At 43.6% G+C, this 22,639-nt stretch overlaps 1 protein-coding gene across 6 annotated transcripts in view; it reads left to right on the top strand.

The window, feature by feature from the left end:
• WDFY3 (WD repeat and FYVE domain containing 3) overlaps positions 1–22,639 on the top strand; it is a 278,837-nt gene that overhangs the window by 73,431 nt on the left and 182,767 nt on the right. For all 6 annotated transcript variants that reach the window (XM_040417990.1, XM_040417994.1, XM_040417992.1 and 3 more), the window contains 3 exons: positions 18,703–18,913; positions 19,988–20,111; positions 21,315–21,424. In XM_040417990.1, coding sequence (XP_040273924.1) covers positions 18,734–18,913; positions 19,988–20,111; positions 21,315–21,424 — 414 coding nt within the window. In that variant the 5' untranslated portion in view covers positions 18,703–18,733. The remainder of the gene's footprint in view (positions 1–18,702; positions 18,914–19,987; positions 20,112–21,314; positions 21,425–22,639) is intronic.

Raw genomic sequence — 22,639 nt, forward strand, 5'->3', positions numbered from 1 at the left:
CAGGCGTGGGATCTGGCAGAGAGACGGGTAGGATTGCGAAGGCGGCGCTGAGCTAGGGAACGCGGCGCTGGGCACCGGACGGCGAGGGGTGCGGCCGGGCACCCTGTATTAACGGACCTCCCCTTGGCACCTTAAGTGAGTGATTGACAGGTTATAAAAACCAGTTTTTTGTGCAAATAGAGCCACAGTGAGGTTTAATAAGGCCAGCTTAGGGTTCTTATTATTACTCCGGAGATGAGCATATGTTTAGGTTATAGGGGTAAAATCTCATGACAGAATCCCTTTTAGGTAATAAATATTTTATGAGGTATCACTTTCAGTTTTAAAAGCAGAGAAATTGAAATTTTGAAAACTGCAAATTTTTCAAAATTTTGGGTCAATTTTTCATAAATAAAGGTGAAATATATTGACTCAAATTTATGACTATACTATCATGAAGTACAATGTGTCACGAGAAAACAATCTCTGAATGGTTTGGATAAGTAAAAGCGTTTCAAAGTTATTACCACATAGAGTGACACATGTCAGATTTGCTAAATTAGGCCTGGTCAGAAAGGGGGTGAATGGCCCGGTCTGGAAGTGGTTAAAAAAATGAAAGCCACTCAGTCAGTAGTTGCTAATTATTAATTATAGTTCGTCTCTTGTAGAAAAATATTGGTGTTACTTAGGCTTACCAGTATTGCAGCTGTTCTTGCGTGGAAGCAGCGTTGCTTACCGCTCTATAATTTTCCACATGGTTTCCTTGCATCTCCAAAATTGATAAGTGCATGCGCAGACCGAAAAAAGTGTGAAAAAAAAAAAAATGCCGGATCCGTTTTTCCGGATGACACCGGAAAGACTGTTCCTGCAGTTCAATGCATTTGTCATACGGATCAGGATCCTGATCAGTCTTACAAATGCCATCAGTTGGCATACGTTTTGACGGATCCGGCAGGCAGTTCCGGCGACGGAACTGCTTGCCGGATCACTCTGGCGCAAGTGTGAAAGTACCCTTAGGATGAGCGAATCGACTTCGCATGAAACATCCGAAGTCGATTTGCATAAAACTTCGTATCATTGCTGTATGGAGCGAGCGCTCCTATACAGTATTAGAATGTGTTGGCTCCGATGAGCCGAAGTTATTACTTCGCCAAGTTTCGCAAGACTTCGCAAAATAATTTCATAAATTCATTTCTACTGTAAAAAAACATTTCCTGAACTCTGGTTCGGTTCCAAGTGGTACCTTGGTACCTCGATTCGCTCATCCCTACACAATACATTAGTAAGTGCCTTGTATTAACTGTCTCTACATGATACATGCCATTTGCTGAAGTGCGTTTTAGGCTGCTTTCACATTAGCGCTATTAATTCCGTTATAGGAGCAGAAGAACAAAAATAACAGAAGTGCCAGATGCGACACATAACTGACAGGAATGAAGTGTAACAGATCCCATTCACTATAATGGAATCCATTAGAGGTTTACATCTGGGAGCACTTTTTTTATACTTGCAATTCTATGGACGGCACTTCGGATTATATGGTATCATTCCACAAGATTATGGCACTAATAGGGAGATTAATACTGCATCATTAGAGGTGTCAGAGATTTAAATGCATAAATTACAATTTATACTGTATCTTTTCCCACAAAAACTACGGTATCTATTAGTCTGCTCTGCTCCTCCTGCTCTATAACATGTCGCCTGCAGATTGCCCTTCATTTCGTGGTGCAGTTCTAAGTTAAAGGGGTTCTGCACTTTGTTTAAACTGATGATCTATCCTCTGGATAGATCATCAGCTTCTGATCGGCGGGGGTCCGACACCCAGGACCCCCGCCGATCAGCTGTTTGAGAAGACAGCGCCACGGCCTTCTCACTGTTTACCGCTGGCCCTGTGACGTCACGACTAGTATCACTGGCCTGGGCGGGGCTAAGCTATGTTCACTTGAATGGAGCTTAGCCCCGCCCAGGCCAGTTGATACAAGTCGTGACGTCACTCGGCCTGTGGTAAACAGTAAGAAGGCCGCGCCGCTACTGGAGCGCCGCTGCCCTCTCAAACAGCTGATCGGCGGGGGTCCTGGGTGTCAGACCCCCGCCGATCAGAAGCTGATTATCTATCCAGAGGATAGATCATCAGTTTAAACAAAGTGCAGAACCCCTTTAATTTCCATCTGAATGCAGGAACTTGATTGGCCCTAGAGGAGACAGAATATCTTCGGACCTTATTTTATTAGTTTTATGTTTCCTATTCACTTTTCCATTTATTTTACTGTAAAACAAGCATGGATAAACTACTGTCCGCTTTGGGAGGCAGTCATATCACTTTGTTTGCCCGTTCTATAGTAGCCAGGCTGTAAGTTCAGTAGAAAAGTTTGGCCCCAGTAACAAACATGTAGGCACATTGGGGCAGGTAAGCCACTAGATTTATCCCAGTGGCTCAGGCTGGATGTGGTGCGCGGATAGACTATTAGTTGGCTTACTTTGCGACACAATTGTTTGCCACAGTTGTGATACTATTTTGGCTCAAAATGGCACATCTTACGCCATGCCCCCTTTTCATCAAAGCTGGGCCCCCCTTCCTGTTAAGTTCCGCCCCATTTTCGAGCAAGTCAGAAAAATCGTAGAAGCCCTATTTGTACCACTTTTTAAAACGATTCTAGGTGCAGACACAGTAAATCTGGGTGGTTTTCTACCTGGACCCTGGGATTTGTCCACACCGAATTTGCTCTCTCTAGCCACGTTTTTATGTGCATATCAGTAGAACCAGTGTAAGAAAAAATGATGTCACTTAGATTATTTTTAGTTGTGTTGTTCTTTTTATAATCGAGTTCTTCAAGAACTCTGCATAGTGCTATGAGGACTCTTCCGGCGTTTGTTAATGATGCAGAAGATTTACATAGAGGCTTAGGGGACCAGTAACACCATAGAGAATTACAGTCAGTATGCTGGTACATTAATGTAATATGAACGCTATATTTTATTATTTGTTGTGGTTGCTTATATATAGTGTTAACATGTTCAGCAACAGTGCTGCCCCACAGACAATAGAAGCGGAAAATTGTCATTCAGTAGCCAGTGTTAAAGGGGTTTTCAAGAGATTTTAATACTGATGACCCATCCTCTGGAGAGGTCATCAGTATCTGATAGGTGGGGGTCCGACACCCGAGACCCCCGCCGATGAGCTGTTTTGCGAAGGCACCGGTGCTCCTGTGAGCCCCGCGGCCTTCTCGCAGCTTACTAAGCAAGCACAGCTTTCTACATTGTATAGCGGGATTGCTTGGTATCACGCTCAGCCCCATAGAAGTCAATGAAGCCGAGTGCGATACCAAACACAGCTGCTATACAATGTACAGCTCTGTACTAGGAAAGCACAGAGAAGGCTGCAGCGCCCACAGGAGCCCTGGTGCCTTCGCAAAACAGCTTATCGGCAGGGTTCTCGGGTATCGGATCCGCACTGATCAGATACTGATGACCTATCCTGAGGATAGTTAAGCAAATAAAGCCACACACTCTTTGCGAACAAAGGTTTTATGTGAGATTTTGTGCATAAACAAAATAAAAACCAGAGATCAAAATGAAGCAAAAGAAATCCCAATATGCATGGCTCCAGAAGGCGACCAAAATGGTCACCAATACGACTTAGAATTCCAAAATGGCCACCAATACGACTTAGAATTCCAAAATGGCGACAAGACGTTGTAGTTAGGGATCAACCGATATTGATTTTTTAGGACCGATACCGATAATTTGTGAACTTTCAGGCCGATAGCCGATAATTTATACCGATATTCTGGGAATTTTCATTTTTGAGAAAAAAAAAATTTCCTACACAAATCTGCTGAAAATTAATGTTTACTGTTAATGTGTATTTTTTATTTTTTTTGTAAATCTTTTTCATTTATTCTTAATATTAATTTTTTTTTTTACTAACTTTTAGCCCCCTTAGGGACTAGAACCCTTGTCCCATTCACCCTGATAGATCTCTATCAGGGTGAATAGGATCTCGCACTCTCCCTGCTGCCCTGTGCTTTGTGCACACAGCAGCATGGAGCTGAACATGGCAGCCAGGGCTTCAGTAGCGTCCTGGCTGCCATGGTAACCGATCGGAGCCCCAGGATTACACTGCTGGGGCTCCGATCGGAGGAGCAGGGGAGAGGGGATCCTGTGGCCACTGCCACCAATGATTAATACTGGGGGGGGGCGTGCACTGCGCCACCAATGTTTTTACGATTGGGATGGGGGTGGGGGGCGCACAGCGCGTTCTGTGTTCCCCATACGTTATCGGTATATCGGCAAAATAGATGCCTATACCGATAACGTTCAAAATCCTGAATATCAGCCGATAATTTCGGTCAAACCGATAATCGGTCGATCCCTAGTTGTAGTCTTGTCGCCATTTGCGCCTAGACCCTCCGCTGTTCTGCCTCTTTAAGAAGAAAGCGCTTTCATCCAGCAGACGCACGCGAGTTGCACCGACATGGCACGCGCTGCTCTCAGCGCTCGCCATGTTCTCCTTAGCAGCACAGGGGAGAAGGAGGCAGTCGCTCCCCCTGTGCCGCTGCGGCCACCAATGAACTGATAGTAGGGAGGAGGAGGAGGGACTGTGTCCACTGCGCCACCGATGAATATAGTTTATGCCTGAATACAAACACAAGCTGCAGGTGCCGGCCATATCCCATACCCAGCCTCTATGACTGCGCGCTGCGATGTGCCGCAATTAACCCCTCAGGTTATGGTCGGCACCCGCAGCCTGTGTTTGTATTCGGGCATAAACTATATTCACATAAATTAATGTGTTAATTATATTCATTGGTGGCGCAGTGCGCCCCCCCAGCATTATAAAGTATAATCATTGGTGGCACAGTGGCCATTGTTATATTCATTGGTGGTAGTGGCCACAGGGTCCCCCTCTTCATTGGTGGTGCAGTGGCAGCTTCTGATCAGAGCTCCAGCAGTGTAATCCTGGGGCTCCGATCGGTTACCATTGCAGCCAGGACGCTACTGAAGCCCTGGCTGCCATGGTAAGCTCCCTGCTGCCGTGTGTACTATGCACAGGGCAGCAGGTAGAGTGTGAAGTCCTATTCACCCTAATAGAGCTCTATTAGGGTGAATAGGACAAGCTATTAAAATATTCCAGGATATTAAATAAAAAGTAAAAAATAAATAAAAATACTAAAAGTTTAAATCGCCCCCTTTCCCAATTTAACATATAAAATATATAATCAATAAAAAAATAAACATATTACATATCGTCACGCCCAAAAAAGTGCGAACAATTAAAATATTTAAAAATATCTGCGGTGAACACAGTAACAGAAAAAAAAAAAAAACTTGCATTTTGCCATTTTTTAGTCACCTTGTCCCCCCGCAAAAAAAAAAATAGGACTGTTCTATTATGATCCAGATGTACCATAAAATGCGGAATGCATGCAGCTTTTTTTATGTTATCAAAATCGAATCAAAATTTTGGTATCATGACAATCCTAGGTAAGGCTACTTTCACACTTGGGCCAGGACAGATCCGACAGGCTGTTCACCCTGTCGGATGCGTCCTTCCGCTATTTCGCCGGACCGCCGCTCCGTCGGCACAGACTTTTAGTCCGGCGGCCATTTGCCGTGCACTACCGTGCTGCGCCGGAGCTCCGCCCCTGTCCCCTTTTATAGTCCATGGGGACGGAGCTGCGGTCCGGCGGCACGACGAAATAGCGGAAGGACGGTTCCAACAGGGTGAACAGCCTGTTGGATCCGTCCTGCCGCAAGTGTGAAAGTAGCCTTAAACATTTTTTTTTTTTTTTTATTTATACCGTCATTATATGTATTTTAAATTTTGTCTGGAGCGCTGATATAGTGCTCGGTATCAATCAGTATCTCCATGTAAGGAGGTTTGAGCAACTTCTTGCAGACTGATGTCTGTGAAGACAATTCGGTTGATTTAGACCTATTTTAATGTGAAATGACGAAAAGCAAGACTGCATACAAAGGCTGTACATCTCAATATTAAAATTTTGAATTTATTTGGCAACCCAAGACAAAAGTTAAAAGCACTGTTTACAATTAAGACCATGTGTTAGGACAAAACAACATCCAATACACATCCCTATGGTCACCAAGTCCTAAATATGGACAAATGTACGCTGCCAAAGAGGTCCGAAATTCATAATATGCGATAAATATGACATCAAATAATGTTAAATACTTATCAAATCTGGATACAGGCAGGTATGGTGTATAGGTGCAGTACCGCACGTATATCGCTGGGTAAACCAGCTTTCTCAGGGTTCTCTAAGTTAATGATATTCTGACCAAAATATATATGGGCTAGTAATCAAACAGAAATAATAATCATCTCTTAAGAGGTGCATTGAAGCAGACAAGGGAGTAGAGTAACGGCAGGTTGGCGTCCCCGGTGCATAGTCCCAGACACTGTGCTATAAAATAAGATGACGCTGCCTTAGAAAAACCGGCGTGCTCAAAACAGGACCGCGCAAACGCAAAATGGCGTCTCACCGGAAATGAGTTCCACGGAGTGATAAGCGTGGGGTGCTGCACCTATACACCATACCTGCCTGTATCCAGATTTGATAAGTATTTAACATTATTTGATGTCATATTTATCGCATATTATGAATTTCGGACCTCTTTGGCAGCGTACATTTGTCCATATTTAGGACTTGGTGACCATAGGGATGTGTATTGGAGGTATTGTTTTGTCCTAACACATGGTCTTAATTGTAAACAGTGCTTTTAACTTTTATTATAAATTTTTATATTGAGATGTGCAGCCTTTGTATGCGGCCTTGGTTTTTCTCATTTCACATGGTTTAAATATTAGTACCGCGGCTTGCACTCTGATGTTACTTTTCATTTGGTGTGCCCCCTGATGTTTAGACCTTTTTCAATGCATCGCTGTAAAATAAATACTGTGTGACATACTTGTCAGGGATAGTGGGAGACCGCTATGGGAGCATATGGTGGAACAACATAAAGTGAAATAAGTAGGATGAAATAGGGAAAAATTGGTAGTCCGTAAGAGAACATAATCCTGAGGCTAGATCATCGGTCGTAAAATCCTATGGTCTCTGAAAAGTGAAAAGACTACAGGACAGGGCATCCTAAAATGAGTCCTCTTCCACCTGGTGCAAAAGGTCAAATACCCCATTCTGACCTTCTTTATTAGCCAGAGTGGAAAGCAGAAAACGGCTACAAAAAACTAGGTGGCCATACATCTAAGATACTGTGGTTGTTGGCCTAACAGCCTTCTGACTTCCCCATACTCAGACTAGTTTTATATGTTCTCCATGGGGAGATGGTCGTCTGGCACTTCTGGCAATGGCTTATCTTCCATTGAGAACTAAAGGATCAGGCATCTTGAACTGGCCCGACCCTTCTTTCCCCCAACGTTTGTCGTCAGGGGAGTCGGAAGGGTCCTGTATACTTTAGAAGGTTGTCTGTTGCTGCCGAAATCAGTCTAATGTGTTTGGCCAGCTTCTTTTCTTCTGGAAGATCCACTGTTACATGAGCAGCTTATTGAATGGGCACTGTGTAATGCTTCATATCTCCTATGGTAAGAGATGCCAAAAGATGTCTTACAACTCCCATAGAAATTACATATGCAGATATATGATACCTTGACCATATAATAATAGCGTTGTACTCGTCCTGATGTTTTAATATATGCCATTGAGCCTCTAGGAGTAATGGGAGCGTCGCTGTTACACCTAGAGGCTCTGCTCTCTCTACAACTGCCGAGCCCTCTCCATTTTGATTGATAAATGTAATCGCGCATGCCTGGCCCTGTCAATCAAAGTGGAAGGGGCGCGGCAGTTCCAGAGAGAGCAGAGCCTCTAGGTGTAATGGCAACACCCCCATTGCTCCTAGAGCCTCTACTTGCATATATTGAAACTTCATTTTTTTTCACCATATGAACATGGGACTAACATAAGTCTTCAGCTGCCAAGAGCACATGCAACAGATCTGCCAGTTGATAGTTGAACCAGTTTGCCATAGCTAGCAGCTGTTCTTCCCAACTTCCCATAAATGAGCATACTCAGCCAAGTGTGCATGTGCTCTCAAGAAGGAGATCAGCTACTTATTGAAATCCAACATGCCCTATCTTTCTTTTTCCTGACCGCTGCGGTTGGGGGAGAATCAGGAGTCACCCCTTTAGGGCCCAAATTGCACAATTTTCGGGCCAGTTCTCAGGATAGGTATGCTCATTCCCAATAATTGGCCTGTATAGTTCAGAAGCCAAAGAACGAAAAAACGCTCATTTGTCGTCTCATGGGCATCTTTCATCAGGATGAAGGCTGCCCAATTACCAGTAGCACATCTCCCTGTGTAATCAGAGATGTAATGCCAATAATCAACAAAACTAAATGAGGGATGAATGACTGTAGTAGCTGCATTGGCCTATGTATTCAGACTGGTGCAAACGAGCGCAGATGAATGTGTCCTCATCAATGCCTGAGCATTCAGCAGTGTAATCGGGCCCTTATCACATGGTTGATCAGTCCTGCCATAATAGTCGGGTTTGGCGGACAGTAGTGTAATGTGTATGGGCACCTGTGACGAATACCACACCTCGTGCCCGCTTGACGTCAACTACGTCGAGCCCACGAGATACGGTATGGTCACTGGTTACCAAGGCGTGACGTTACACCCTCCTGGGGGAAGTGGGGAAGGTCAGTCTTGGTACAGTTTTCACAGATTCCTCCTGTCCACACGGGCACAGAGAGGCAACAAGCTGAGAGAGCCTTTTCACTGCCCCAGTGAAACAGCGCGTTCATAGCCCGGAAAGACTGCCGCCAGATCCTTGTTGGATATAAGCCCGATCCGTTAAGAAACCAACCAAACCCAAAAGTGACGTGGGGATTCGTGATCGAGATACCAGACAGCACAAGATTAAATTATATACACTGCTCAAAAAAATAAAGGGAACACAAAAATAACACATCCTTGATCTGAGTTAATTAAATATTCTTCTGAAATACTTTGTTCTTTACATAGTTGAATGTGCTGATATAAAAATTACACAAAAATAAAAAAATGGAAATCAAATTTTTCAACCTATGGAGGTCTGGATTTGGAGTCACACTCAAAATTAAAGTGGAAAAACACACTACTGGCTGATCCAACTTTGATGTAATGTCCTTAAAACAAGTCAAAATGAGGCTCAGTTGAGTGTGTGGCCTCCATGTGCCAGTATGACCTCCCTACAATGCCTGTGCATGCTCCTGATGAGGTGGCGGGCGGTCTCCTGAGGGATCTCCTCCCAGACCTGGACTAAAGCATCTGCCAACTCCTGGGCAGTCTGTGGTGCAACGTGACGTTGGTGGATAGAGCGAGACATGATGTCCCAGATGTGCTCAATTGGATTCAGGTCTGGGGAACGGGTGGGCCAGTCCATAGCATCAATGCCTTTGTCTTGCAGGAACTGCTGACACACTCCAGCCACATGAGGTCTAGCATTGTCTTGCATTAGGAGGAACCCAGGGCCAACCGCACCAGCATATGGTCTCACAAGGGGTCTGAGGATCTCATCTCGGTACCTAATGGCAGTCAGGCTACCTCTGGCGAGCACATGGAGGGCTGTGCGGCCCTCCAAAGAAATGCCACCCCGCACCATTACTGACCCAATGCCAAACCGGTCATGCTGGAGGATGTTGCAGGCAGCAGAACGTTCTCCACGGCGTCTCCAGACTCTGTCACGTCTGTCACATGTGCTCAGTGTGAACCTGCTTTCATCTGTGAGGAGCACAGGGCGCCAGTGGCGAATTTACCAATCTTGATGTTCTCTGGCAAATGCCAAACGTCCTGCACGGTTTTGGGCTGTAAGCACAACCCCCACCTGTGGACGTCGGGCCCTCATATCACCCTCATGGAGTCTGTTTCTGACCGTTTGAGCAGACACATGCACATTTGTGGCCTGCTGGAGGTCATTTTGCAGGGCTCTGGCAGTGCTCCTCCTGTTCCTCCTTGCACAAAGGCGGAGGTAGCGGTCCTGCTGCTGGGTTGTTGCCCTCCTACGGCCTCCTCCACGTCTCCTGATGTACTGGCCTGTCTCCTGGTAGCGCCTTCATGCTCTGGACACTACGCTGACAGACACAGCAAACCTTCTTGCCACAGCTCGCATTGATGTGCCATCCTGGATAAGCTGCACTACCTGAGCCACTTGTGTGGGTTGTAGACCCCGTCTCATGCTACCACTAGAGTGAAAGCACCACCAGCATTCAAAAGTGACCAAAACATCAGCCAGGAAGCATAGGAACTGAGAAGTGATCTGTGGTCACCACCTGCAGAACCACTTCTTTATTGGGGGTGTCTTACTAATTGCCTATAATTTCCACCTGTTGTCTATCCCATTTGCACAACAGCATGTGAAATTGATTGTCACTCAGTGTTGCTTCCTAAGTGGACAGTTTGATTTCACAGAAGTGTGATTGACTTGGTGTTACATTGTGTTGTTTAAGTGTTCCCTTTATTTTTTTGAGCAGTGTATTTAATCGCCTTAAGGGCACACTAGAATTAACACTATACACACAAGAAATATATACAGTGGTCTGAGGTTACAAATACAGGTGGTATGGTACAAACAGGATTAAACAGAGCAAAAGTCAGTTTACCAGATGGATGAGTCCTTTTGGGTTGTGATGAGTCCTTTGCTGTAGTCACATGGAGGGCAGTGATGTCAGCAGGTTGCAGGTCCCTCTAAATACATGGCACGATGTGACCCTCCTTCAGAGAAAAGACACGCACGCTTGCTGGCACAAGCCTTTTAACCTGTAGCCGCCCCCTCCCCTCCCGGCCTCTGGGAGGGGTCCACCCCCCATCTGATGGGCTGGCAGCACATGAGCCACAAAACCGATTAGGGCTCATGGCTCCAGACCAGAATGTCGCAGGGAGGTTGTTCTGGGACCAATGGATCCACCTGTGTTCCGGCTACCAGTAGAGTCCAAGCATGGTACCGTGATTTGGTTTCTGTGGGGAGATATGTATATCTTCCCTCCCTGGCCTCCCACCACAACACTAAGACCACGGGCCTGTTCATTATGGCCACAGGGACACAAATATGTATCGGGTTTATGACTGTGATGGATGGGCGATTCATAATTCCTTATAAATTGCTGATTCCATGCTGTCTGCTAAATTTGATTGAACTGGGGATTGGCCTAGACCCCCTGCAGAGAGGTCTTTCCTGTTCCATTAGCTGGGTTCCTGGCTGGCTGAATGGATGTGTGGAATTGTAAACAAAGGTGGCCTGCAAGAAGTTCTCTACCAGATGGCTGGGCTTTGAAGCCGGGCCCTCCTGTGGAGTTTACTACCTCTGCTATCTGACAGCTGATGGCTGGTGTGGGAACATGGCTGACAGTAAACATTAATCCATATTCCTCACAGCACCTCTAGTAAAGATATTGTACATTGTAAGAGGCTTGCTCCGTGGACATATAGACATGAAGGATAAGGACGTAAGCATTGGTGGATCTTAGTGGTAGTTTTTTTTTTTTGTAGTAAAACAATCTATGATCTGATTTAGTGTAATTTTATAGCAGACCTTAATAAAATAAAAACCCTTTTTGCAGCGGCCATACAGCACAGTGCTTTTCCAGACTATCACTAAAAATACCCTGCCGACCAGTTGCTGCCGCCCACTCCCGTCTGCAAATGTAGTGTTCAAACATGCTAATTAATTCTGTGCTGTTATTCACTTATCTCTCCACATGATTGTAATTGTGTATTTATGGTAATTCCGTAGTGTCTTCCTCCTATTGTCTTTTTAATTACAGATTCACCTTTAAAAAGAGCCAAGCCGTTTGTGCTCTGTTTTGATATAAGGGTAAAGAAGGCTGCGTAGCTATAAATGGACACGTTCCAAAAAGGAAGCCTCATTTCCTTCAACCTAGGTTTTCCAACATGTTATTAAACGTATCAGATTCAACAAGGGCTACTTAGGGGTGTTTTGCCTGGGCCGATGATTGGGAATGAACAACGCTTGATTCCGATTGTTGCAACATGTAAACATCCTGCCAATTAGCAAATGGTCGCCCATCGGGTGATCGGATCTTGTATTTACCGCAAAAAATTATGGCACATCACCCCATGGAAACAGAGGATGTGCTGAAAACTGTATGGGGATGGACTACTGTATTACCAATATTTATACCCATACTGAAGACAATTACTGCATGTAAACGGCACCTGAAGAGCGCCGATTGGCATGCATTACCGGGCACAATATCTGCGCTTATACAAGGACCCATGTTTATTTTCCACATATAGGGTCTGAACCTTACTAGATCATCACACCTTAAAAATTCTTGTCTCCTATGGCTACTTTCACTCTTGCGCTGTCGTTGTTTTCCGATATTGAGATCCGGCACAGGGTCTCAATACCGGAAAAAAAACGTTTCCGTTTAGTCCTCATGCATTCTGAATAGAAAGAAATCAGTTCAGGATGCATAAGGATGTCTTCCATTCCGTCAGCATTCTGTTTTGTGACCGGACACAAAACCACTGCAAGCTGCGGTTTTCTGTCCGGTCATAAAAACGGACCCAGCACTGAAAACAATGTTAGTCAATGGTGACGGATCAGTTTTTTTTATGGAGCCTAAAAAAGTGGTTCTGTCACCCATTGACTTTCAATGTACGTAGTGACTGATCTGTTTATTTCCGTTTTGATTTCACACCACCACATCCTAATGGAACGGATGCATCCTGCTGTGCAAAATCAAAACGGATGCGTTTAATTCCGGTATTGAGACCCTCTGCCGGATCTCAATACCGGAATTAGGGCTCTTTCACACTTGCGTTGTCCGGATCCGGCGTGTACTCCATTTGCCGGAATTACACGCCGGATCCGGAAAAACGCAAGTGAACTGAAAGCATTTGAAGACGGATCCGTCTTCAAAATGCGTTCAGTGTTACTATGGCAGCCAGGACGCTATTAAAGTCCTGGCTGCCATAGTAGTAGTGGGGAGCGGGGGAGCAGTATACTTACAGTCCGCGCGGCTCCCGGGGTGCTCCAGAATGACGTCAGAGCGCCCCATGCGCATGGATGACGTGTCCATGTGATCACGTCATCCATGCGCGTGGGGCGCCCTGACGTCACTCTGGAGCGCCCGGGGAGCCACACGGACGGTAAGTATACTGCTTCCCCGCTCCCCACTACACTTTACCATGGCTGCCAGGACTTTAGCGTCCTGGCAGCCATGGTAACCACTCTGAAAAAGCTAAACGTCTGATCCGGCGATGCGCCAAAACGACGTTTAGCTTAAGGCCGGATCCGGATTAATGCCTTTCAATGAGCATTAATTCCGGATCCGGCCTTGCGGCAAGTGTTAAGGATTTTTGGCCAGAGCAAAAAGCGCAGCATGCTGCTGTATTTTCTCCGGCCAAAAAACGTTCCGGTCCGGAACTGAAGACATCCTGATGCATCCTGAACGGATTCCTCTCCATTCAGAATGCATTAGGATAAAACTGATCAGGATTCTTCCGGCATAGAGCCCCGACGACGGAACTCTGTGCCGGAAGAAAAGAACGCAAGTGTGAAAGGGCCCTTAGCAACGCAAGTGTGAAAGTAACCTAACTGCTATGTTATGCCTCCTGACTTTTTATGACTAAAATTTAAAATGTTGCATTAAATTTCCCCTTGCCAAGGGGAGTGTCCCTACACGGCCTGTCAGCGTGAGGACTGATTGGACAGTGTATAGCAACACCCTTCAACTGGTAACAGGAGGTCAGTTGATCCTTAAATTTCTAGGAAGAGTAAGAGAGGAATGGCACAACATAGAATTATAAGAAAAGATGATCCAGCATTGTTATTTCATGAAGAATTGAAGTATTTACTAAAACCGACATGTCAGGAGACGTGACAGTTCTTTACTTTAGAAAAAGTCGAGTTCTCTTGGAAATGAGGCGTGACGTGTCTGCCTGGTTGACATGGTTGTCTCGCAGAAAAGGGGCTCTGGGTTCAAATAGGACTAAAGATAACCTCTGCGTGCAGTTTGATTTTCTTCTCCGTTTTTGTGTTGGTAAACCTATTTTAGGTTCTAATACTGGGCATACTGATGAAAACAAAGAATATACTGCATTTTTTTTTAATTTTATTTTTTAAGTATTTTTAGATAATTTATTTTGGTATTGAAGTTATGAGCGGTCCATGGTTTGAGTTGAGTTGAATTTTAGGCTTGTCCACTTGATTTATCTAGAAAGGTTTTGCAGTATTCAGAGCTCATCCCTTTTGTGTGACCTGAACGTTTAATTGAGTTCTCAAATGGAACTGAGGAAGATTTGAACCATGTAGGATCTCATATCAGCTCTCTAGTTGGCGCCTGGGAAACCATTAAATTAATAGTTCTTCTTAAAGGGGTTATCCGATGACTAATGTACAAAATGAAAATCATACATCGTATATTACATGACAACCTCTTTCTAACAAAGCTAGAACTAGCCCTGTACCTCACATGGATCCAGAGATCTCCCCATTCATTGTTCTGCTAGATTGATATCAAGCTGGCCGCTCAAGGGGAGTGTCTTTTCTGCTGCAGATAAGGGGGCGTGTCCATGCTCTCCCTATCCCAGCTCAGTGGGAGTGTCTTTTCTGCTGCAGCTAAGGGGGCGTGTCCATGCTCTCCCTATCCGAGCTCAGGAGCCAGTTGAAGGATGAAACTGAGCATGTGCGACCTTCTCAGTGAGCAGAACAAAGAAATTAGAAAAAGACAAACAGACGGTGGTGATATACAGACTTCAGTGAATCACTCGGTTATACTACATTTTTATTTACAAGCAATTGCTAAATTATTCAGATCCGGGTGCTGGTTTGAAAACTGAAGAATATTTTTTGTGGGACAACCCCTTTAAGGTCTCATGCACATAACTGTAAGCATTTTGTAATCTTCAAACCATGGATCCGCAAAATATGGAAGCGGCCCATGTGTCCCGCCCTATTGTTAAAATGCTACTCTTGTCTGCAAAATGGACAAGAATAGGACATGTTCTATTTATTTTGCGGTGCAGACATATGGCCGCATGGGTACAGACAGCACAAGGATGACATCCGCATAGAAATGAATGGGTCTGCGTGCTATCTGCAAAAATGCGGATTGGACGTGGACTAAAAATAGTCATGTGCATAAAGGCCTAAAGTTATGCCTACAGAGCTATATAATTTTTTTTATAAATCCAAAAGAAATAGTTTTTATTTATTTTTATTTTTTATATACTGTATGTATATCTTGGTCCTACACAGTCCTAAAAAGACTTGCAAACACTTCAATAATCTTTTTTGTAACATTTGTAATACTGAGCAGTTGTAGTTGGAGAAGGTCGATGTCTTCTGCTTTATTTCCTAGTTCTTGCTCGATCGGTGAGCCTTAAAGATTAGCATCGGAGAGAAATAATTACAGCTTTTGGTTTTTACAGCATTAAACAGCTAAAAATATATGTGTAGTCGCAATTCATGATCTTTCTTTTGCATTTTCTGTTCTTGTGTTTGGTTTATCAGTATAGTGGTCCTCATTTTTAAGTTGACTCCAGAGACATCCTGATCATTTTTAATAGGGAGCCTATGAACAGCATTTGCCACTGCATTGGCATACATGTGGCAATCCTCCTAATGTCCGCCTCCGATGTTCCCTGCATTGTGAATACATCCTTTTAAAGGTTCTTTACCCTTCACATCCTCAACAAGGTGTACAAATCACATTGTAACACTAGCCTATACTTGCCATGCATGGCAGTGATATACTCACAGATATTCATAAATTGTCCAGTAGTTGTAGATCCCATCTCCTGGACCACCTATCTCAAGAATATGAATCCTGACCTCTGTTCCTCCTGGTGAAGAGACCACTACATCCAAGCAGAAAAGAATGGAGGGATAACTGCACATGTACATAGCTCTCTCTTCTTTTCTAAGAGAGTTATAGGAACAGCCGAAAACTTTTGTGCTATTGTGGATATGCTGTTGGCACAGTACCTAGTGGTAATGCCCTTTAAAGAGAACCTGTCATCAACTTTATGCTGCCCATTCTAACGGTCGCATAAAATAGAGACAGGTGAATTGATTTCAGCGGTCTGTCATTTATAAGTAAAAAGTAAGTGGTTGCTGAGAACCAGCATCACAAGCATTGCAGACTGGACCTGGAAAAGAGTCATGGCCACCTGAGAAGAGTCCTGGTTATACATAATCTCCTGCTCTCCCTGCCCACCTGCTGATGACTGACAGTCTTCTACCTAGTTTTCTCTCTTTCTTTCTAGGAGAGAACTGCCAATCATCAGCAGATGTGCAGGGAGTACAGGAGATTCTGAATAACCAGGACTCTTCTCAGGTAGATGTGACTCTTTTCCAGGCCTTTGGGTGGTATAACCATACAACTTCATTTTCACAATAATACAAAAGCGATGTTTGCCTTTACTGACCCCATTCAGTGTATCGTTATGCTTTGTGGATAGCCTTCACATGCATGGCTATGTACATTGAAATACCTATGAGTTAATGTGGCGTTTTCTTTGCTTAATGTAGAGTGTTCATCCTGATTTCTAAGTTTCATCAGGAATTAAATGGTTAATCATTGGAGATGAATGTTTCTTTGCTCCTACACTACAGCAATTGGAAGTGTATAGTTTAAGTTTAATGAGAAAAGAAGCCGAAAGACTCTCTTTGTTTGGGAAAAAAATAAAATGGTCTGGGTTCATCTTTGAGATTTATTGGATATGACAACATAATTTAGTTTTTGTAGGCATGCTGAGGGGCACTCAGCGTGCTATGATATTATCTCCGCTTTTTGGTGCGGTAATGGGCTGATGAGGAAACGTACTCTATTATGGTGCACACACACTCCCTGGTTTAGGAATGCCAAGGGTTGATAGTGCTAAAACAAATTTTGCAGAGTACAACTGAAATGATAATTTGTATCAAGCTGAAATTCACTTCCTTACATATGCAAAATATTTTTATTATTTCGACCTTCATTGTTATATGCCTTGAAACCCTGTTTTCTCATAGGATAGCAGTATGTGTGGAGCATATACGGTAGCTCCGGTCAGGCATGCAGCCACTTTCACTGGAAGGATCTGTTGGTAAGCAGCTGTTTATTTTAACACTTTTTGGTGTTATGGCAGTGGGTGTGGAACCACTGTGTCAACCAACAGATCCTAAGGGCGTTATTCTGGCAGAACCTGGTATTCACCCTTTAACCCCTATACAGTGATCTAGACTTTTCTGCAGGGGGATGCTAGGAGTCGGGCAAAATCAAAGTCGGGAACAGGCCAAGCTTAGCGCAAACAGAGTATGAGCAATATGGTAAACAGTCTGAGGGCAGGCAGTGAAAGGTCAATACGTAGGACAGGCACAGGTCAGACAGTGGAGGGTCAGAATACAGTAAATGGGCAGAGGTCAGAACACAGGCAGAACAGGATACAGCACACCTTTGCAGAAACTTAGCAAGCGAAGACTGCAACCTTCATGGAGGGTCAGAGAAAGCCCAGCAGCTGGGCCAACCTGGAGGAAGACAGCGAGAGGCAGGTCCAGGCTGTCAGTTAGGGCGAGTGGAGCACCGGCTTGCAGCCGTCGCTGTAACATTTGGCCAGTTACTGGCCGCGATACTGAAGTCACTGCTGTGGCCAGTCATTGGCTGCATCGGCACATGCAGTTCTGGACCGAAGGACCTGGAACAGAGAGGCATGGAGCAGGTAAGTATGCTTCCCTACACAGGTGCGGTGGTGGGGAAGTGTATGTTTGCCTTAAAAGCTGTGGACAGGGGAAAAAAAATATTTTACTGCATGTAGCGGTATTTTGACTTTGAGCTAAAAATATTTTTCGTTTTGCAGCCTGAATGTATTTCAATTTATAGCAGGCTGCAGAATGCTGATCACATCAAAATCCAACTATAGGACTGTCTAATGGCTTATTCTCCAGCGACTTCCGTAATCTACAAAATGGTCATCAACTGATTTTATCATAAACTGAGCTCATGTCAGCATTTAGAAGTTCACAGGAGCCATTGGAGATTGAGCTATCAGACAACCTGACTAATGGCATTTTGCAGCTTGCTTTGTAGATGAATAACTGCAGGCTGCAAAACAAAAATGGCTCCGAATTTTTTAACGAAAACAGATGGCAAGAATTTGTTTTTGCTAAAATGACATGCAATAAAATAAAACAAATTTGTCCCAAATGTGTCCATAGCCTTTAACTGATTTTGGGAAACCTCTGCCCTGTGACAATGAAAAAACCTAGATATGCTCTTCCATAAATGGGACCACACCTGTACAGGAATTGTGTGTGGTATTACAGCCAGCTCCATTGAAGCAAGCAGCCATGTTCATCTAAACTTGGGTGACCTTCAAGAACTGACAAAGGATCAATCCTTCTCACCCTTGACATCTGCTGTTGAGGGACAGTTGGGTGCTGCTTTTGTCTCGATCCTTCCTTTTCATGGTTTTATTGAATATATTGCTTAAAATGTTTAAATTCAGCTTTCATTCTCTGATGTAAAGGTTTCAAAAGAATTTGTTTTGCTAACCATTCTGAAATTGCTGGTCCCTAAAAGATAAGTTGATCACGACCATCCTAATTTCTGAGAGTCCCCAAAGTCAAAAGTTACATTGTGGGAACCTCATACCTTTTAGGTGGGATTCTCCAACAATCTGATGTGTATGGGGGCACCCCAACTGTCACCTTGTATTCATATTATGCATTTACTTCTGTTCTTTATCTTCCTATAGGTGAGAGGGTTGCATCAACAAAAGTGCAACCATGAATATGGTGAAGAGAATTATGGGCCGGCCTCGGCAAGAGGAGTGCAGCCCGCAGGACAATGCGCTTGGCTTAATGCATCTAAGGCGGCTCTTCTCGGAGCTTTGCCATCCTGCCAGACACATGACCCAGAAGGAACAGGAAGAAAAGCTTTACATGATGCTGCCAGTCTTTAACAGGGTAAAGTGAAATTTATTCAGGATTTCCTTATTTGCACATTATTTGCAATTTTATGATGTCACATTGTCCTCAATCTAAGTATTGGAATATTATCATGTGTGTGATAAACTGTTATTTTAATCAGTAAATAATTATCTTATTCCTAAATGGTTTTTAAATGCCCAGCAAGATCAGGTAAAGGGACAAACTACTAAAACTCTTTTGTAGAGCAGTAGTTTGCTCTCCAGAGCTTCTCTTCCTTCAGTTACTGGTGACCAGAATGTAGCAATCATAGCCTTCTGTATTCACACTGTGGGGAGCTGTCATTTTTATTTTTCATCAACCATTCATCTTTTGTAAGAAGGGAATATACTAACCCTTCTCTCTCGTTCCCACTTCTACTTCTCATTTTTTTTGTTTTACTCCTATAGTCACTTAGTCCCCTAGTCAATATAAACCCACAACTTGTGCTCCTTCTGTGCCTCTTTGCATTAGTAATCAAAAACTGGAATAAAAATATATTTGCAATTGGGTTGTATTACAAAATGAGTACCATTTCTCTTCTGCTGCCTGTGTGTATTGTCTTGCACTGCAGGCTGCTCTGTCCTGTTCTGTGTAATGATTTCCTTGAAGACCTAGTCTGTAGTCCTTCTCTCTCCTAAACATTCGTAATGCTGACAACTTTTTGATTTTTAAGATTTTTTTCTTTTTGTTACTAAAGAGGTCGGCTTAAAAAGATCATTCAGGACAGCAGAGTTCTGGGCTATCAAACAGCTTGTCTGAGCGATTTTCACTCTGACCGGAACCAAGCAGCCTGCAATGAAAATACATGCAGGATGCAGAAGACAGACAAATTATGAGTTGCAAGAATCTTTTGTTTTATATCCTATAATACAGCCAACGCAATAAAAAAAATAAAAAATGGTGCCCATGGACTTGAGGGATGGCAGAGAACCCATGTAAAATGCAATTTTAATTACGTATATATTGAGCTCAGGTTGCATTTGCTACCTATACACCCATATAGGGGTGGGCTGCAGTGTATGTAAATGGGACATATGCAGAAAATAAGTAATTTAATGCTTTTGTTTTTAGGTGTTTGGAAGTGCACCTCCTAGCACAATGACTGAAAAGTTCTCTGACCTGTTACAATTTACTACACAAGTTTCACGACTGATGGTCACTGAGATACGAAGGAGAGCATCCAACAAGTCCACAGGTTTGTTGCTAGAACATAGCTGAGGTTTTAGTCAATTCTTTTAACCCAACTTGGCTTCGTGTCAGCCATCTCTTATTTGGAAATCTCAGGATTTTTGAACAGTTACTTAAACTAAAACTTTAGCTGAACCCTTCCGATGCCAGCACACTGTTCCCCCTTTTAACAAACACAAATCTTACCCCAAAATGGACAGAGTAGCAGGTTTCTGGATAACTGGACCGACTTCTCTGTTGGCCATAGGCTCTACATTTGGGATTTACTGCACCTCAGTGGGGAGGGTGTAACTGTATTAGGAGGATAGATGGTTGGAGGAGTGTTTAAACGAATGACTAGTGGAGGGTAATTATATTATAGGAGGGGGAAGATGGTGACCTGGGGTCAAGTAATGGAACTGGGGTGGAATGGAGGGGTTAAAACAGATAATAAGAAAAAATATAAAATGAAAAATAACCAAAAACCTTTTAATTGCATGTATACTTATGTCAAATCTGACCAATAACATTGGTGAACTGGAATTAATAGATTTACAGTTACAAAATCTACTGTATGAACTAGGCCTAACATAGAAGAGGATTCTTTACGGTAAGAGCAGTGAGACTATGGAACTCTCTGCCTGAGGAGGGGGTGATGGTGAGTACAATAAAGGAATTCAAGAGGGGCCTGGATGTATTTCTGGAGTGTAATAATATTACAGGCTATAGCTACTAGAGAGGGGTCGTTGATCCAGGGAGTTATTCTGATTGCCTGATTGGAGTCGGGAAGGAATTTATTTCCCCTAAAGTGGGGAAAATTGGCTTCTACCTCAGTTTTTTTTTGCCTTCCTCTGGATCAACTTACAGGACAACAGGGCGAACTGTATAGACAGATGTCTTTTTTCAGCCTTATAAACTGTTACTAGATAACAAGAACGTTATGAAAATATCACCCAGCACTTTACAGTCACGTGTGCCAAAGATTTCTGCAATCTGGATGCTAGTCAACCTTTACGCCTTGCCGTCAGTAAAGGTGTAGAAATGAAAAAAATATTCTGATGTTGTTTAACTAGTATAATTGATATGGAAGTGTTAATGTGCAATCCTTGAACTCTGGATCATGACCTAACGCCCATGCTAAGATTAATCCGTTTGTCTAAATACAATAAATCCATACAGATTTTTCTGGAACAAATTGATCACATTCCTTACCCTCCATCTCTTTTTCCAGAGGCTGCAAGTCGAGCCATAGTCCAGTTCCTTGAAATCAACCAGAGTGAAGAGACCAGCAGAGGGTGGATGCTTCTTACAGTGATTAATCTCTTGGCCTCATCTGGGCAGGTATGTTCTTCTTCTATACCCAGCCCCTGGACTACATACATTTGTGGTAATGAAGCACTTTGGTAATAGTAATAAAGAAAAAAGATATTGTTAATCACTTCTTGTAACCACTAAACATAGAATTACGATATTCAGTTGTGGTACAGAGATGAGAGGATTCTAGTCTAGTAGACTGACTTCAGTTGGAGGTAAATGCAAGTCCACTGTCTGGTATATGGTTGACTGGTGCCAACAAAACACTGTAGAGGCAAGAATGCTATAATAATCTGCTGTTCTATGGTACCGTGTGCTGCCAAATGCCAAGGACAAAGTTGGCTGTCCAGTATCAATGATTTTGTGTATGTAGCAGGCCTAAATCTGTCATCTTGAGCATCGTCCCACCCAACGTTTCTCATCCAAGAATGTTTGGTTTCCTGAAACCTTTCTTCTCCATATGGAACTAATATATCAGTGGATTTACTTTGACAGCATATTCATACAGCAACATAAAATGTACCCACCACCACTGTGATAACTCAGGGCACCTGTACTATAAACTCCTTGACCAGATCATCTTAAGGGCACGTTGGTTTATCAGGATGGGTCATCAATGTCTAATCGGTGGGGGTCTGATTACTGGCTCTCTGCCAATGAGCTGTTTGAAGAGGAGTTGGTGCTCCATATGAGCGCTGCTTCCTGTTCATTACACTGCCCCTCACCTCGAATGTTTCTGCAGTGTTGTGTAATGACAAGTACCCGCTCCAATCACTTGAATGCTGCCACTGTAAGGTAGACGACACATGAACAGGAAGCCTGGAGCACTGCCTCCTCTTCAAAACAGCTGATTGATGTGGGTTCTGGGTGTCGGACTCCCTCCAATCAGATATTGATGACCTATCCTGACAATAGGTCATCAATATTATCGCCTGCACAACCCCTTTAAGTAAATAAGGACTTCATTTACTTAACCTGAGGGGCGTGACAGCACTAGAAATGCTGAGGAGCTAGGCCCCACCCCTCTATACACTGAAGCCCTCATTTGCATACAGAATAAAAGTATTTTTTCTTGGGAACGTCACAACCGATTTCTAAAGACAGGTATTTTATTCAGCAGGATCTACTTTTCCAGACAGTATGCCTGGTTTAATAGGGCTGATCCTGCTGACAGATGCTCTTGAAGGACATATCGCTTCATTCAGCATCTGGCATGCTTTTTTGCATGGCACTAATTTTGCA

The sequence above is a fragment of the Bufo bufo genome, chromosome 2, assembly GCF_905171765.1.
Source record: "Bufo bufo chromosome 2, aBufBuf1.1, whole genome shotgun sequence".
NCBI lineage: Eukaryota > Metazoa > Chordata > Amphibia > Anura > Bufonidae > Bufo > Bufo bufo.